The sequence below is a fragment of the Pleurodeles waltl genome, chromosome 4_2, assembly GCF_031143425.1.
Source record: "Pleurodeles waltl isolate 20211129_DDA chromosome 4_2, aPleWal1.hap1.20221129, whole genome shotgun sequence".
NCBI lineage: Eukaryota > Metazoa > Chordata > Amphibia > Caudata > Salamandridae > Pleurodeles > Pleurodeles waltl.
In genome coordinates, this window is record NC_090443.1 from 697,197,414 (window position 1) to 697,215,358 (window position 17,945).

The 17,945-nt window shown below is 42.2% G+C and overlaps 1 protein-coding gene across 1 annotated transcript in view; it reads right to left on the reverse strand.

Moving 5' to 3' along the window:
- Positions 1-17,945, reverse strand: part of SELENOF (selenoprotein F) — a 75,970-nt gene that overhangs the window by 56,911 nt on the left and 1,114 nt on the right. The window contains exon 2 of the mRNA XM_069232303.1: positions 6,623-6,790. Within this exon, the coding sequence (XP_069088404.1) occupies positions 6,623-6,790 (168 nt within the window). The remainder of the gene's footprint in view (positions 1-6,622; positions 6,791-17,945) is intronic.

Sequence of the window (17,945 nt, forward strand, 5' to 3'; positions counted from 1 at the left end):
TTTGGTCCAGGAAGAGGCCTTTTTGTTATTTAGTGAAAATCGGTTCAGTAGTTTTAAAGAAATGAAAGGAAATTTAAATTTGTATATATAAGGATGCAAAGAATTTGCCCCCCCCCCCCATCTCATACTGATATCTGATTGGCTGACAACAGTTCAACAAGGAAGTGTTGTCAGCCATGTTGGGACCCTGCTTCAGTCGAGTCCCACAAAAAAGGAAAAAAAAAGGGGCCAGGGTACAGAGACTCTGATATCTTAGCTCTGGTGGTGGAATTTAAAAATAATTAAAATAAATAAATAAATTACAATTTTCACCCCAATTCACGGCGGATCTGGTGAAAATTTAAAAAAAAAAAAAAAAAAAAAAAACCCATGAAGCGTGGGCTGCTGCACGTAGTCTTTTTAATGCCCCAGGGTGCACCAGTCCTGGAGACCACCACCACCTCCCTGGGGCTATAATAAAAAGTGCAAAGGGGGTCTATTTCGGAGCCCTGGGGACCACAACCTCTTCAGGGCTTCATCCACATTTGAGCAGACGCTCCGAGTCTTCGGCACAATGAAAGAGATCCACTGTTCAGGCAAATAGGTTTGTCACTTGAGTTTTAAGGGTGGTCACATCATCTTCCACAATCGAGTCGAGACTCTGCCTCTGTGATCCTAGATGAGGTGTTTTGAAATCCTGTAGAAGTAGGGCCACATCTTATCATACTTCACTTATTTTGGTCTCTACTGTCAGTTGAGAGGACAGAATTGCCTGGAGGATGGTATTAAGGTAGTTGATGGGGACAGGCGATTCCCTCTCGGACGGTGGTCAAAGGGCTGGTGGTGTACTGATCCATACGTAACTGCGCAGTAGCCGACCAGGCTGGATTGTCTTTGCCCAATGTTTCTTGGGAGGGCTGAACCCACTTGCCAAGTCGCTGCAGCAGCACAAGCAGCCAAACCAGTGGAGAGTTGTAGTTGACCTAGGACTAAGAGTTAGTGATCTAGGTTCTTTTGCAATGTGTCTTGAGAAACTCCACTGGTCTCGGCAAATCGAATAGGTTAAATATCCTAGGTGAAAATGTCCAGGCTAGATCCTGATGGTGGAGTGAAGGTCAATTCTTAGTCCTGAGAACTCACTGGGTTAGCATGAGCGCCCTCCACAACAGGCAGACACGAGGGAACCTTTAGTATGGGCGATTAGTTGAGTGAAGTCTGTGGAGACAAACCCAGTGACTGTATTGTCATTACGCTGCCCCAGTCCTGGGGTATATGGTCAGTAGCTGGGACCAGTGATTGGTAGGCGAGGCATGCCTACACTGACCCCATCTCTCCGTGGTCAATGGAACTGCCGGGGACCTATTGGGAAAATCTCACTGTTTCTGCATGCTGGCTTGGAATTGGTGGGGTTCGCAGCTGGGGTCAGCTCCTCTCTCAGTAAGAATGATGTGTTTCTACTTCGTCTGGAGGTTTTTGCTCAAATTGGGACTCTTCTATAAGTGGGTTCAGCATAGGACTGGAGTAAGTGGGGAAAGAAGAGTTTGTGGTCTCAGCTCCTCAGAGTTGATGTGGGTGAGGACCCTACAAGCCTAGAGATTTCCCCCAATCCTTCCTGGCTTGTGTAGGTCACTCCAGTCAGGGAGCCTGCAATATGATGCTAAAAGAAAATGATGGTTGGAATCTGCGCCAACAACAGGTCTGAAATGGGCAGTCCAATGGTGAGGGTGATGCAGCTACCGCAGGTCGTCCCGTTGCTGCAGTTACAAGGGCCAGTCAACGGCTGAATGGCAGCATGGGCTGAAGCACAGCACGTGCAGTCCTCACCCACCGCCGTGGAGTCGGTGGAGATCCTGGGTAGACAGTCACGGGCACCGCAAGCCACACGGGGGAGGGAACCCTCCTCGGCCGTGCTGTGCCACCCCTCGTTGCTCTAACCTGGCAGGTCTGGGCCCACTCCTTCAGCTGCATCGGGCACTGGGTGTACGGATGACTGGTCTTCCTTTCTCCAGGGCAGTCGGCGGTGCAGGATAGTTGTCGGAGCAGGAAGGATCCTCCCCTGGCAATGACAGTACAGGATTGTCAGCATGGACCCGGTCGCCGTCCCCTCCCACTCTCAGCCCTCCCTCACGGGAGTGCCGTCAGAGTGCTCCAGTCGCCAGTTCTGTTCCAGCCGGGCATCTCTTTATCAAAAGGTGGCGGGCAAGTGAGTCTGCCAGGAAAAGCTATTGCTGCAGCAAGCGGGGTGCCTAGAGGTTATGTGGAGAGGCAGTTGGGCAGGTTTGGGGCTTCGATGGCTATGTATTTGGATGAGCAGTGGAGGGGATAAGGAGCACTTCTAAATTGCAACTGCCATGTTGACGTCTTTGGCCATTCCCCCATTCTTCAAACATTTATCAATCCCAGCTCCCTCTTTGCCCCCCAACAAAAAAAGAAAAACCCCAAAACAAAGCAAATATATTTTAAAAGCAAGATTGCAGCTTCTATGTTTATTTTGCTGACAAAATAGCAACTGCACCAAGTGTCATTCGGGTTGCATATATCAAGACAGCTACACTGAAACATATAATTGAGAACTATCAGGGCCAACTAGCCTCCATTTCTAACTTTCCTCAGACATCCCACCAATTCTCAACATGTATCCTTGCTTTCTTTTGCTGTTGGTTCTTTACAACATCACAGATTTCTTCTCCCACTAATACAACATGTAGCACTAAAAATAACAATTTGAAAATCACAATGAAATAACCATACCCATTTAGGACAAGTGATCCATAGCTTGAGAAACTACACAATAATGGAGAGCAGAGATTTACATGAGATTCATCTATTCCTGTTATTGGTTAGAGGCCTTCGACTGTTCCCTAATGACACAGCTCAGGGTTTTGTGCTTTCAAGTTCTTTTTTAACTCGTTGAGTGAGAAAGCTGAATTATCTTTCTAAAAGCGAGGATTTTGTTGAACTTCTGTATACGATTTTCAAAGGCAAGCCTGAAGTTATTTCTGATTTTTCGCGCTGTCAAGTTTGTCTACAGCTACGCTGAATATTAATTCTAAAATGTGCAGAGACACTAATCAGGGCACCGGTAATATAGTGCCTCAGCAAAGGTATCAGAAAATCAGATTCTATTTTGAATTTTGTTAGAGCCATATGCAGATATCGAAATGCACAGTAATATGGCTCTGGGTAGCATTTGGGGTAAAAACAGTATATTGCAAGACCACCAAAGCAACATCCTTTAGATTAGCCGGTACAGTCCAGCCAAATTACTCGTTATGGATGACATGATGCACAGAGCTGTGCAGTCAGACATGGGGGGTCGTTGGTGAATAAGCTTGAAAAGTTGATCCCTATGCTTGGAATGTAGTGAGAGAATGGAAGCCTTTCAAACTCAGCACCCAATTGAGGCAGTCTTTGCTTAAGTATCCTTATAACTATAGCTATGAATACATTGTATTGCTGTCCGCGCCATGCTTGGAGTACAAAGATACTGTAGATGTTCAACACTGGTAAACTTTGTATTCAGTGCTTCAAATATTAACACACTTTCTGATTTCAGGGAAGGACACCTATAACAAGGTGAAGTTATAATGGGTAAAGACTCATTCTGGGTTGCAAGTCCACCATCCAAATCAACCCATATCAAGGCTGCAACAGAAAATCAACCTCCCCTTCAGTAAAGGAACCTTATAAAGAAATTGCCTTGTAGATTCCAATGGGATATCCCTATGTTTACGCAGCCAATCACACCATAGTCTCAGTTGACCTTGCCTATGATGCAGGCGCAGGAGGCCAGCGAGTCTGCTCATGGAATACCCAGTCATGGGACAAAACTCTGCCTAGCAAGTCAATTACAATTAATGTCTAAGGTTAGCTTCCTTCATGTCTGGGTCAAAGTAAATAAGAATTACAGACAAATGCACTGTGAATTGAAATAAAAGGCCTCACAAAAGCCTAAGCAAGTCTCCTCATGGAAAACATGGATGTCTACAGTATTGCACTGGTGTTTAGTTTTACTTGCCCGATAAACTTAAAGGCTTATCAAAGCGTTCTGGTCAGCAAAGCAGCTCGGCCAAAGGAGCCAATCCAGTAAGTCATTGCATTGTACAATTTGTGATTTGGCAGCTTTACCATGATAAGCTTATATTATAGGTTTAGATGGGTGACATTTAAAATGGAATCAGATGGACAAAATGTTGGTTTCAAAGATTTTCTATTAAAATGAGAGACTGGAAGAACCTCTCTTGGGAACAATGAAGTAAGCTGTTAAAGATTGTGGTCCCTTTTCCAAAAGCAGCATGGATCAAACAAACAGGGAACCTAATAAACGATTAATTGCATATTTCTGTTATGCAAAGATACAAACTTCCATTCTAAACTGGCCCATGCTTAGTATTTTCACACCTACAACAGTGCAACTGTGCAACAGAATAGCAGTGGTAGATAAGATAAAAGCCACCACAAACTTAAATTTCTAAAACAGGTTATTTTCCCTTCAATATGGAAAACTGACATTATTGGGGCAATCTATTTTTGAGTTTAACAAGTTGATATAGAATACAAAGACGATCAAGTAGATATAACAGAGATAGGTATTGACAGTTAACAAATACAAAGCTATGGACACTGTGCACTAACCTGTGTACCGGAGCTTTAAAGGGTCTGGACTCCTTACTCTGTAGTTACAAAGACCTAAAGTGTGCCTATGAACAGGAACCAATGTTATTTGATAGTCAAGTGGAAAAGGGAGAGGACCCCTGTTTAAACCGATCATCGCTTATAAGGAAAATGCTCAAAGGTAGCTACAGCTTTGTTCATTGAGGACAATGTACGCCTTACCAGATCAATAAAACCCTAGTAGATGGCTTCAGTGATATTGTGGAAAGAGTTTTTAGATCTGGTGTAATCAAATATCTTTCGGTTTTACAAACAGTATATATCACATGATGACTTATATGGCCTTTCTACCTGCCCTCGTCATCTATTGTTCTGTTGCGGTTTCATTTGCACCCCCTCCTCCAAAGGTTGTATGACATTACAACGTGGCCCAAAATCATGCATATGCCTTTACCACGCATGGAAGTCTATTTAAGGTCGTTATTATCAAGGTAAATGATATATAAACATATTTTTTGGTGAGATGCCTCAAGGCCTGCTTTTTTTTTAAATTACCCTTTCCACCCAATACTCTTACTTACCCCTAAACTCTTAAAAACACCCTCACCACCCAATTCCTTTACACTCACTCCTAAACCCTAAAAATACTTTTACCATCCAATACCCTTACCCACCCCATAACCCTAAAATACTCTTACCACCCAATACCCTTACCCACCCCTAAATACACCCTTATCACCCAAAACCCCTCCCACCCTCAACCCTAAATATACCCTTACAACCCAATTTCCACTCCCACTCTTAAACCCTGAAAACACACTTACCACCCAATATTCTTACCCAACCCTAAAAACACCTCAACCACCCAACACACTTACCCACCACTAAACCCTAAAAATACTTTACCGCCCTATAACCCTAGCCAACCCTAAAATACCTTTACTATCTTATACCCCTACCCAACCCTAAACCTAAAACCCTAACCTAAACTGAAAAAAAAAAAAAAAAAAAAATATATATATATATATATATATATATACATACACATACATACACACACACACACACTTACCCTAAATAGACTTTCCATGCGTGATAAAGGTATATGTGTGGTAAAAAAGTGCATGGTAACAAACGCTTGGTAAAGGCACAGCGAGTTAAGTTTTGCATTGTAAAGGCTGCCCCCCCCAAACTACAGCAAGTGTCAATGAGCCAGCCAATTTCAGCCACATTTGCACAGAAATAACTTTGCTTCAGTGCTACAAACAAAACTAGTTTTGCTTTTAGATATTCTTTCTATGTTGGCGAGTTCTGCAGCACACGCAGCTACCAGGTCGCTCTCAACTCAGATGAATGCACTGAACACATAATTCATTAGTTAAAAAAATAATGGCTGCTACTGCATGGATAGGTCACATTTTTATAAATGTCTCTCTAAAACAATGTTTTACAAAAACCATGACAAAACAAAGCAACCATTGGCCACCCCAAAATGTTGGCTCCAAGTGCCAGAGTAACTCATGAGAGGAAATGTCTGTTAAGACAAAGCATTTACTAAAAACTTGGTTATTCATCATTTGCAATCAAAAGGCGCTTTCAAACTACAAGAAGTATGCTACCTTTCAAGGTATACACAAAAGCTAAGGACAACAGCTCTTTAGTAATATCATAAAGTGCAGCTCGGGTTATACTCAAACGGTCATAAATTCATAAACGGGCACTATCTTTTGTAAGTCGATGAAAGTGGTGTTAATTAAATTTCTATAGAACAACGGAGCTTGCCCATCTAAGTATTGCTCCTATCACACTATCAATGATGAATCTAAAGGTAAACATTCCGATCACTAATTTAGTATGTATTTTGGTCATTAAGTAAGTAGCACTTTGTGACTAAGCCAATAAAAAAAGATACTGCAAGCAGAGGGTATTTGCAAGTTGTTAAGGTTGAGATCTGTGAAAAGTAAATTTCAAATATAAAAAAGTAACAGTTTTTAACATGACGACAAAAAAGCAATTGTACACAGCAAACCTTTTTTGATTCGAATTTGGCTTCCTCTTGACAGCACTGTCTACAAAATAGCTCAATACCATTCAGGCTGAACTGGCCAAGAAGGTCACAGGAACAGCATTGTAGATTGGTGGAAAAACCAAGTTCTCGACAGGCTTCTGAAGATAATTCCGATCCATATGTGGATACCTAAAAGAAACAGATTGTCAGCTATGATTTTCCTGTATACTGCGTGTTTAACGGTATACAGAGACGTAATGTGGCCATGTTTATGCTACACTTAGTACCACTGCAAGACCGCGCACACCCAAAAAGTGAAAGCCATAGTCTCCCACATATATATCTGAGAATGCATGGAAATGGTAAACAACACCTTTAAGCATATATAAAACACACCAAAAGGAAACAAAATGTGAGCTTCAGGTTTCCATTAGTATGTCACAGCATGTACTGGAACAATTTACTATCCCAAATAGGATTTTCTTTTACATTTATCCTACGACATAACCAAGACTTTGACTCATTATTTGATGTCATAGAGAAGTTGTTCAAAAGGCAACTATGACAGTGACATGTAACACATAAAGCAGTTTTGAGATCGCATAATTACATTTTTTTGCAAGACCATTAAAAAACAGGCAGCGGTCCCAGTTCTACCACTTAAAAGGCATCAGGCAGTAACCATTAAACTATTGCAATACATACTTTCACTGAATATTTGCGTCATTACAAGGTTTAGACTGCAACGGGTTAATACTTTAAAAGTTATGTCTACCCATTAGTCCATTCCAAAGTCAACTTAACCCTCTCATACACTGAGCGAATGGGCTGTGTACAACACAGCAGTATTCTGTATACAAACTTATGCATGGCATCCTATGCAAGTATAAGATTGTCTTATCAGTAAATCTTAAGTTTAAAAATAAATAAATAGAAGGTTCAACCAACCACTTACTGAATATTTCCAGATGATCTGCTAATTTATTGCATTCAAAAGACCACCTCAAACTTGCTCAATGAACGTAAAATAAGACACATGGTAAAATAGGTTTTTGTAAATACACAAACACAAAAGCTTTTTAACCACAATACAATTTAGGCTACTGCATACATAGACTAAAGGTACACCCATGTTTTGCCACTCCACTTGAGGCGGAGCTATGGTCTTCTCATTCACCTACACCAGTGGTTTTCAAACTTTTAACCGGAGGGGGGGGGGGGGACGAGAGGCTTGGGAAATCATTGGGTCCTCCATCAGAATTTTCCACAATTTAAGTTGGCAATGTTTAAACATGTCTAGACTTATTTAAACATTGCGGTTCATTTCTGTTACCTTTTTAAAAAGGCAACAAATTATTTTCTTCTTAAAACAAAGCACTGTTATCTGCATAATGCTTCTTTTGGCCAGAGTCTGGTTCCCTCCCCCCCCCTCCTCCCTCCCTGGGATCACTTGAGGCACCCCTTGGGGGGGGGGGGGGGGGGGGGGGGGGGGCTAGTTTGAAGACCCCTGACCTACACTGGGGCAGGCAAAGAAGGTCAAGGTGAACAGATTTTATCTGTGTCTTCAGGGAACACTGGTATAGTGACATGTCTGAAATCTGTACGGCACTTTTGTAAACCTTTTGGATACAGACCAGCATGGACCGTGCTGCTGTACCGCTTCCAAAACAGATCTAAACATACTCCATTTCTTAAGACCAAGTCTTAAAGCACCAGATTAATCTTTACTGATATATCTACCCTAATGGTAGCTAGCCTTGCTTGTGTGGAAGCCACGAGCCAACCTAAGGAGTCCACAGACAAAGACCCAGTGACTTGAAGCCTTCTCTAATCTTTACTAGGGACTGGTGGTGGACTACCTCAAGAACTGATGCTACGACCCCAGGTAAGCAAATCTCACTAGTGAGCACATTCCCTGACAGTATAATTTTTTTTATTGTTTTCTTCTTAATTTGGCCATGCTGCTTTTGTGGTGATCTTGCACTCCGTTGACTTGCCGGTCAGCTCGCCCAAACAAAACCTGCGTGTTATATGCCAAACCCTCTGTGACTGTGGGCTTGCACCAATTGACGCAGGTCAGACGGAAGTCTTCCCAACCCACTCTCTCAAAGGTTCAACCACTTGTGTGAGACATCACTGAACTTAAACTTATAGGGTGCCCAGGTCATAAAGAAGGCACATTTATTTGACAGAGAACTATGCTAAACCCGGGACGGAGTCTTATTTCTCTGAATCCAGTAACTCCCTTTCAGAATTCTGAAATGCTGTTCTCTTTTCTTTCCAGTTGACAAAATACGGTGCATTTTTGACTGTATTTTGATTCTTTTCAGTGTTTGTGAGCACAGGGTCACAAACAGTAAACGTTACATACGGATTACAAAGTATATCACTTTAGGCAGAAGGTTTGTGATTTTCAACTTTACAATGTAGTAACCGTGGGACATTTGTTTGGCAACACTGCAGAACGATTCCAAAGCTCTCCTACATTCATTATTAAGGTATTTTTTTGTTTCAGGATTGTGCACATATTGTGGACATATTCATTATTATTCAGTGATAGTAAAAGGATACAGTATAGATAGCGTTGGGCCCTGATTTTAACATTCTGTTGTGACAGCACCATTTCATTGTGTAATTTGTATTTTCTACTATTTGAATACCCATTTGAAGTAATTATTAAAGGAGACGGCTAGTCACAACTCTAGGTGGGCATTCATATCTTTGCAACTGTGACAATGGTGTTGTACCATAGTTAGACCCACACACACCGTATGGAGAACCAGGTTTTCAATAAAATGTCATTCTGAAGCCATCACTATCATATCTGGAACAATCATACTTAAAATAGCACCAAACAGGAACACCATATCGTCTGAAGTTCTCTGAACACACTTAATGCCAACCCTTTATCACAACTTCCTTCCTCAGTCTATAGTAGTTGTTACAGAAGGTGGATTACCTACTTGACAAGTGAGTTAAAATTGTGCTACGAAATGGAGATGCTGTTTTCCTGTACAATTTCGAAGGCATTGCTTTGAGTACAAAAATGTCATTGTTTTGTACTACAATTACAACTATATAGTTAAACATTTCAATGCATTTGCCATGACAGCAGTCAGACAAAGAATACCAGAGTGTTCATCACTTTAAGGAAAAATCTGAAATAACTGCTACCTTATCACAAACTGTGGATCCAACATCTTGGCTAAATGCCAGATATGACTATATATTTTCCGCATATGAGAAAGGGTTTATCACTAGCTACTTTACCATATTGTTACTAACTTACAAATCAAGTATTTTCCAAAGAACTTCATGTTTGGTTGCTCGGCCTTGGAAAAACTGTCCAATCTGCAAATTAGTCAACCTTGCAGGATTCAGAACAATTCTACTCCCTTGACGAAGTGCTGTCATTTTTAGCCCTTCTTGGCAGAAACACATATGCCCAGAACTTGAGACGACTAAAACCAAATGTAAGACTAAAAGTCCTGGCACATCAAATGCTTTCTTCTTACACCCTCTACCGGTGACACCGCCACCTGTGCAAAATCTCAATCACTGCATATACAAGCCAGCTTTGCTCATCCCTGCGCTCGACGGAGTAAAAAACCTATACCAACTCTGTTAACTTTATGGAATTTTTGTCTGCATTTGTGTATAGCGAATCTCAGCTTTACTTTGACTTTATGACGCTTGCATGAGATGTGAGTGAATACGAGCCAGAAACCATTTAAATAAAACTTTTAAAATTCAAGTTCACTTAGATATTATTTTTCTCAATGATTATCAGACTATCTGCACAAGCCACTGCGACACTACAGAAGGTTTTATGGCCTACAAAAAGGTGAAAGCAGCAAATAGGCTTCCTACCATGTTCAAAAGTTGTATCCTTAATCAATATGCCCAGTGAGTGGGGAGTTGATGCGCTTCCATTCAGACTAAGAAAATGCTATGGATCCTCTGGTATCATCCCTGCATTACATTTAGTGGAGAAGTGTGGCTCAATGGTTAGAGCGGCAGACCCTGAAGCAGAGATCTGGCTCAAGACCAGGGTTCAAGTCCCGCTTCGGCAGGTCTTGGGCTCAATTCCCCTTGACCAGATAATTCTCGCCTCGGTGCCTAATCTAATTCATGGGTCCCACTCTGCAACTCTGGGCAATAGCTTGCTTAATCTCCACAACGGCCCCAACAGCGCTTGGATGCCTGGCTTCACCCTGGGGGTGCTCAGGAGTGGGCACCTCACAGGGAAAAGCCAGGAGGGGTTCCATAGCGGTATGAGTACAGCGCCTTGAGACCCTAACGGGTGAGTAGTGCGCTATACAAGTGCTAATTTACATTTACATTTACTTTAAGTATACTAATATTGTCTCTTTTTGCATACTTTATATTCTGTTCCGTCCAATAAAACTGATTGCAAAAATGCAAACATAATTTGTGTGAAGGAACTCCATATGCTGAAGATCGCATATTAGCGACAGGCATGACTGATTTTGCTAAAAACTCTGCCCTGTCGCAGCCTTGTTTCTTCATTACATTAGCAAAAAAAAAATCCATTACCTTTATCAGCTAACATTTGTATAAAATGCAAGAGATTAATTTACAGCGTGAAGACGTCCTGAATTGCCACTGATATCTTGTACATTCAGTCATAAAAGAAACAAATACTTAGAACTAGTTACTGAGCCATAGTCATAATGGACATTTCACCTAAAATATGGTAAGATTTACTGTGAATTTTCACTCTATTTGTCAGTCTTCTTCGTAAACTGATACTTTTGTTTCTGCCACAAAAATCACTGTGCTTCCAAGTTGGGCAGGGGCCGTATTCCATAGGGTAAGAACCCAGGTTGAAGTTTGCTGTTTCAGATATCTGTACTTTTAGGGAAACACGGGGGGGCGCATTTAGGTGAATGTGGTGTGTTACTACTGCACATACAATATGGATATGGTGCCTTGTAAAACAAACTTCCAAGATATAGGCCTTATGAAATACAAATATGCTCTTTAAGATGAAGCAAGACCCAGCATACATTAGTGGCTGCCCTGATATCTGTCGAATCGGACAAGCGGCCCATGTGAAGCATTTTGTACACATCTGTAGCTGTAGGTAGGACTTACAGGATGCCATTGATTTATTTTAGAAAGAGGAAAAAGACGACGCTGCATAATGTGCTGAAAAATATTTAGTGGGGAAAACACTGTACTAAGTTTAACGAGTAAAACTGAAATTACAAGTATTTACTGCTGTTTGATGATTGTGTTTAACGAACAGGTTAGAATACAGACCCGGTGCTGGTTTGAAATATTACTACAACTGGGAGTTTCTAGTGAATGGACATTCCTGCCACTGTTGGAGATCCTCCTCAGACCTTCAATTCAGGACTCATTGGAGAATTGTCTTAGATGATGTGCTTTGTGAAACCTGTTGCTGTAACATCACTGGTGGATTTTGACCCGTAAGTGAGAATCATCAGAAAACTGGTAGAAAAGATTAAATATTTTGACACATGGCAAAGACAGCCCAGTGACGCCACAGACTAACTAAAAAGCACAGCTGAAAAAAGTGGATACATTGTGAAAGGAGTCAGGCGTAGTACTTACACACTTACAAAGTGTAGCAACTCTTTCAGAAAAGATGGCAGTCATGAAAGGAGTTAATGGACATCCTCATTTATGTTATGCAGTGTGACTATGGGCGTAACAGTCAACTGCATTATTTGAAGATAGCACTAAGGTGTAAATACAGCGTGGAAAGTGTTAAAAAGGTGCAATATGAAATTGGAGTATAAATAGATCTGCAATTATCAGGCCGTTCTGGGTGCAGCACTGCTTTTTTTTTTTTTTTTTTTTTAAAGATCTGGTGTTAAGCAAGACATTTTGATTTTATTAAAATTATTCATACTCAGGCTTTCACTCTGTCCCCTCCATCTGTTGTCTGTTATTGTATCAGTCACGTTTTTCTTCTGCTCACTACAACATAGGGCAATGGGCAAGCTCACTTCTGCCATTGGAAAACGTCACAGTGAATGACAGCATTGTGCTCCGGAGCACATCCACACACAAAGTAGATCACTTAAGGGCAGGGATTACCCAGGCAATGTGTATTGTTGATTTTAGCAAGTTTTTTTATTTTTTTTATTTAATGAGTTTAATGAAGGCCCCACAGAAATAGTCTTGCAAAAACTATGGGAAAACAAGCACTGGTTATGCCAAAAGACTTAAGGACAGACTCTTATATTTGTCAATCCTATGTTGTATTCAGGTAGGTGGTTTCACCCAATTTAAGACTTTTGTTTAGACCAGAGAACATTTTTGAGAGGGAGGAGTTCACCACCACCACCAGTGAAAGAGGAGAGAATATGTATTTTCAATAATCAGTTTTGAGAAGGAATGGTTTCATGACACACAGATGGACATCAGCAAAAATTGAATTTACAGTTTGAAAGAGCAAAAAGGAGTGGGGCGTTTGTCTGTAGATTTGGATGAGGAGGGAGTGGTCAGTGTCTTACCAAAACTTTTGTGGTACACACTTTGGTGTTGTACACGTGACAAAAAGACTCCAGTGTTTCTAGGGACCCAATGATGCTGCATCTAAACACGTTCTATGCAAAACCATGCAGAACAGAGTTTTAGTATCTATAATGTTACACTAGTGGTGATAGCACCAGTGTAGTTAAAATTGAATCAGTTTCCATATGAAAGGATTTTTTTTGTTTTCTTAATATGTTTGGCGCCCTTCCATGAATCTGCAAACAACTTTCCTGTCAAATAAATCAAATGTAATTGACAAGAGTCACAAAATAATTAATTATTTTTAACTTAAGAAATATTTAAGCTTGTTAACCATTTCAAGCCCAACACGCAACATATTCCAACAATTATCTCAGAAACCACTAAACTGAACTGATTTACTTCTTGACGCTCACAGGACTCAACTGGGGGCAGGACTAGGAGCCCTAGGATCCTCATCAGATGGGGGAGATCTGCCATGCTAGTTTCACGCCCAGAGGCGATTTAACTTGGTCTGTGCCACTCCCACTTCGCGGAACACTCACAGGACTCAGCTGGGGGCAGGACTACAAGCCCCAGGACCCTCACCAGGTGGGGGAGGTCCGCCACGCTAGTCTTAACTTGGTCCGAACCACTCCTGCTGCTTGTTGTGCAGACAAAAAACCAAAGGGGTGCACCCTAAGACTGCCTCCAGAGGCCTGCACACTACTTTTTCAAAATCGAAATCACATCATTCTAAGCAAAACCCTAGCCTGATAACTGATAATAATCAAGGTATAGAAATGGGAAATGAAGTGGGTCCCCAAGCACTCTGATGTCACAGTTACGGGTCGGCTAGACCAACACCATACTGAAAGCGAGTACCCTATGGAATTTCTAATACAGGAATTCAGAGAGATTGTGCTAAAGGAACTTCGTCCCATATTCTGCTGGCTTGAGGCCATTAAAAAAAGGTTTAGACTCTGTTGTATCACTACATAAACAGATGCTTACCTCCCCACATGATATGCCATCCATAAGAGGAGGAGGGGGGCCCAGAATTTTGTAGGTGACTCCTCTGCAAACCTCCCTAAATTAGATGCTTTTCCAAAGAATATTACATTAGAGAGAGTACCTATTAAATCCAAGGGATGCTCCTTAGCAAGTGTTAATGATGGTTGCTAAGATCCATCTTTTAGGGGGACAGAACGTGATAATGGGTCAGTCTCAGCTAAGGTGGCTGGGAGGAACTTGGAACTGGATGATCGCCGAACCTCTGGGAAGAACCAAATTGTGATCAATTTACTGCCAGCCTCCTGCCCCAATGTGACTATTCTAGCAGGGGTACCACAGCTGCAGGAGGACCAAAGTGAACTGCGTAACAAATGTATTAACTGGCTTGCTACTCATAAGAATCTTCCTCCTTGTATGGCAAATGAAATTCTTAATACAGGTCGGGTGGGCTCGGTGGACTCTGGTTGTAAGGATTTAAGTGGTGACTGAGTTATTATTAACTTTCGATCCCTTCACATTGTACAGAGCTGCTCTCATCCCCCCCCCGTATGACCTGCAAAGAAATCCAATGTGGCTTTACTACCACTGTGGTACTTTTACAAATCTAGGAATGGAATGAATAACGGTCCGCTATCGCGGAGTCCAATTAGCAGGACTAACTGCACACAAGATCTAATGCTAAGGCCTTTTGCCACTCGTGCCCCAAAAAGGGCTGAGTTTGACCTTTGACTCATAAATTGCTATGATATTCTGGATGGTGTAGATTGACTTGCTTGAGGGTATGGGGCCTATCAGCTGAGGTTGGAGGGGTGGAATTGGGAAGTTGTATGGCCTAACTTCAGCATGGATCCCAGCTTGAGCTTGCTCAAAAAAGGGGATTGATGCAGTGGGTGGTGCCCAAGAAGTGTTTCAAGTCGCAGGGGCATGCAACGGCCACCTACGGTTATCTTTTACTATAGATCTAGTTACCCTGGTGTTGGGCCCCCTGGTGTTGTGGCTTCGAGTCCAGGTAGTGCTGGAAAAAGGCTCCTGGACACAGGCCCTTCAACTGAGACTGGTGATCTTACGGACTCTGTGTATAGCTCTGAAGAGATTAGATTCAGCCTAAATCCCTCTGAAGTAGGTCCCATGAGTATGATGAATGGTGTGCTAACTCCAAATTATAGTAATGAGTCCAGAGTGGGTCACAAAAAACAGGATTGGCAACAATTGACTGGCATGCAGACTGCTGGTTTACTGCTGTCATGGAATATTGCGGGTCTTGTTGCCAAACTTAATATCCCTGAATGGACTAGGCTTATAGATTCTTATGCAATATGTCTATAGCAGGAAACTTGGGCGGGTCAACCACAGTACCGTCTCGGGTTTGTTAACTTTAGTAAGGAGGTGGTTTCAAGAGGCAGGGGCCGTCCCTCTGGGCAGTTGACCATATGGGTCCACACAAGCCTTCGATGTGAAGTCAAGGCCCTTTTGGTCCCCTCTCCAGATATTTTGTGGGTTTGAGTACTGGGCCCAATATGATATATTTGTATAATGTGAAATTAAGGTCAGGGAGGGTTGGAAAAGGATCCATTACATTAGAAGTATTGAACTCTCATATGTCAAATGCACCGGGGGTGGGGTTGGGGGTAAAGAGGCTGAAGTTCGTGGGAGGGGATTTTGTCAGTATGAACCCTTAGACGATAATGTGGTAGCCTTAACTCATGAAATTGACAATGTTTGGAACATACCCCGTTGACCCAGGCACCAATTAAGAAATGGTCTACACTAGTCCTGCAAATTATTGCCTTTACAATGAAGCAAGGGCTACGGTCATGTAATGGGAGAACAATGACTGACAAAGACGAGAACCATATTTTTAAAATGGGCTCCCGGTACAAGCTTAATCGATTACATTTTAGTGGACGTCAGGGTCTGGTCGTCAGTGGTAGACATAGCTGTGATCCCTTGTTTGGATAGTGGCCACAACGCTTTCAGCCTTGAGGTGGATCTTCGTATTATGGGGTGGGAAGGTAGTGTGATAAACATAGAGCGGTTGCTGAATGATCTATCTAGTAATAAGCACAGTGTAAAATGGCCCACTGTACTGGGTTCTCCGAATATAATGGTGGCCATTTATGGTGAGTTCACTTCAAGCCTTGATGCCCTCGAGAGGAAAGGGGGACTGTGCTCGGAACATTAGAAGGTGATGGATTAGCTCTATTCACAACCATCCATCTAGGGGAACTGAAGGATATTTTCTTTCTAGCTGTCCGAGGATCTATGGGCAGGAGGGCTCTCCCTCATGGTATAACAGAGCATGCAGGGATGCTAGAACTGCCCTAACTACTGCAATAAAAGCACAGAATCGAGCTGCAATCCAAGTTTGGAGGGCCAGCTATAAGAAATCCTTTCTAGTTGGGGAAAAAAAAAAAAAAAAAAAGAAGAAGAATAGGATATGGCGAGATGGGAAAAGACGCTTATAGCCACCAGGGCTGGGGACGTTCATGGGTTTGGAGTACAGTTTAGACAGTAGGTAGGGATGGTGTCTTCCAGAAGGGAACTAACGTTCTGGCAACTGATTGGGTAGCGCATTTCTCCACACTATATGCTGATAGGGAGGGCATTGTTCCACCAGAGAACGTCAATCAGTGGGAAACAAGTTTGAAGAACGGTGAGCTTTGTAAATCTAAGACTATTACTGGCCCCCCTATCACTGAGTATGAGGTTAGAGCTGCTACAGCTGAAATTAGACCCAACAGAGCTCTGGGGCTGGATAAAGTACCAGGAGATTTATATCTAAGTGAGCCAGAAGTTTGGGACCCATATTTTCTCATGGTTTTTAGCATCTTTGCAGGTGGACCCATTCCCCCTTCCTGGGCAGGAGCCAAAATGATTCCCAATTATAAGAAGGGCTCCAGGAATGATCCCCGGAACTACAGGCCTATCAACTTAAGTGACAGAAAAGTCCTATCTTTTCATATGTGTAGACTCTGCACTTGTAAATCCCTTTGTGAATGGCAAACAATCATAAACTTACACCACTGTGTGTTTTTACCTTTGTGAATAAGGCTCTGGGTGCAGAACAGAGGTGCATTAGTCGCTTTCCAGTCAATTTCTTAATGTTTTCTTGAAGAGGCAAGTTTTGTCCAGTTTTCTACCACCAACATAAGTGCAAAGCCACAGCTTTTCCCATTGGTCAACTAAAATCCATTCAATGGCTCTCCCAACACCTTCCAGTGATTGATATCCATTCTTTCTATTAAATCTCCTCCTCACAGGCCTTCCGGATGGATGGACAGGCGGGGGTAAAACTGCCTTTCAAAGGATCTTTCCCTATTTTGGCCAGGATGACTCCTGTGCCTGTCCTCCCTAATGCTTATGTTCCTCTTCCATCTATTCTTCTGTGGATTCCTTTTCTCCCTCAATGTTCCTAATAAGCCTCTGACCAACAATATTACTTTCATGTGCTCCATATTCTCGTCGAGTGGTTCCACACTCACTTTTGGATGATTCTATTGAGTTTATACTCTGGCTGTTTGGCACCACTGCACTCCTCTGGGGTGCTACTGGGTGCACTATATTGAGATCACCTTGGGTGCCTTGTAGTCAGTGTACTTCACTTCTGTCGATTCCAGGGTAGACTTATGTATATACACCCTGGATGCTGGTAACCAGTGCTTGTGAGTTGCACCTCTGTTTCTCCTCAATAATCTCTATTGAACATGTGCTCCCTCAGTTCAATGGATGCAAGACGTGGAACCTTTTCCCTCCCAAGGCTGGTATACCAGTAGACATGTGCGACTTCCTCTCACTATTTCTGGCATAAGCGCATCTACAGGATTGCAGTAACAGAGGTCCA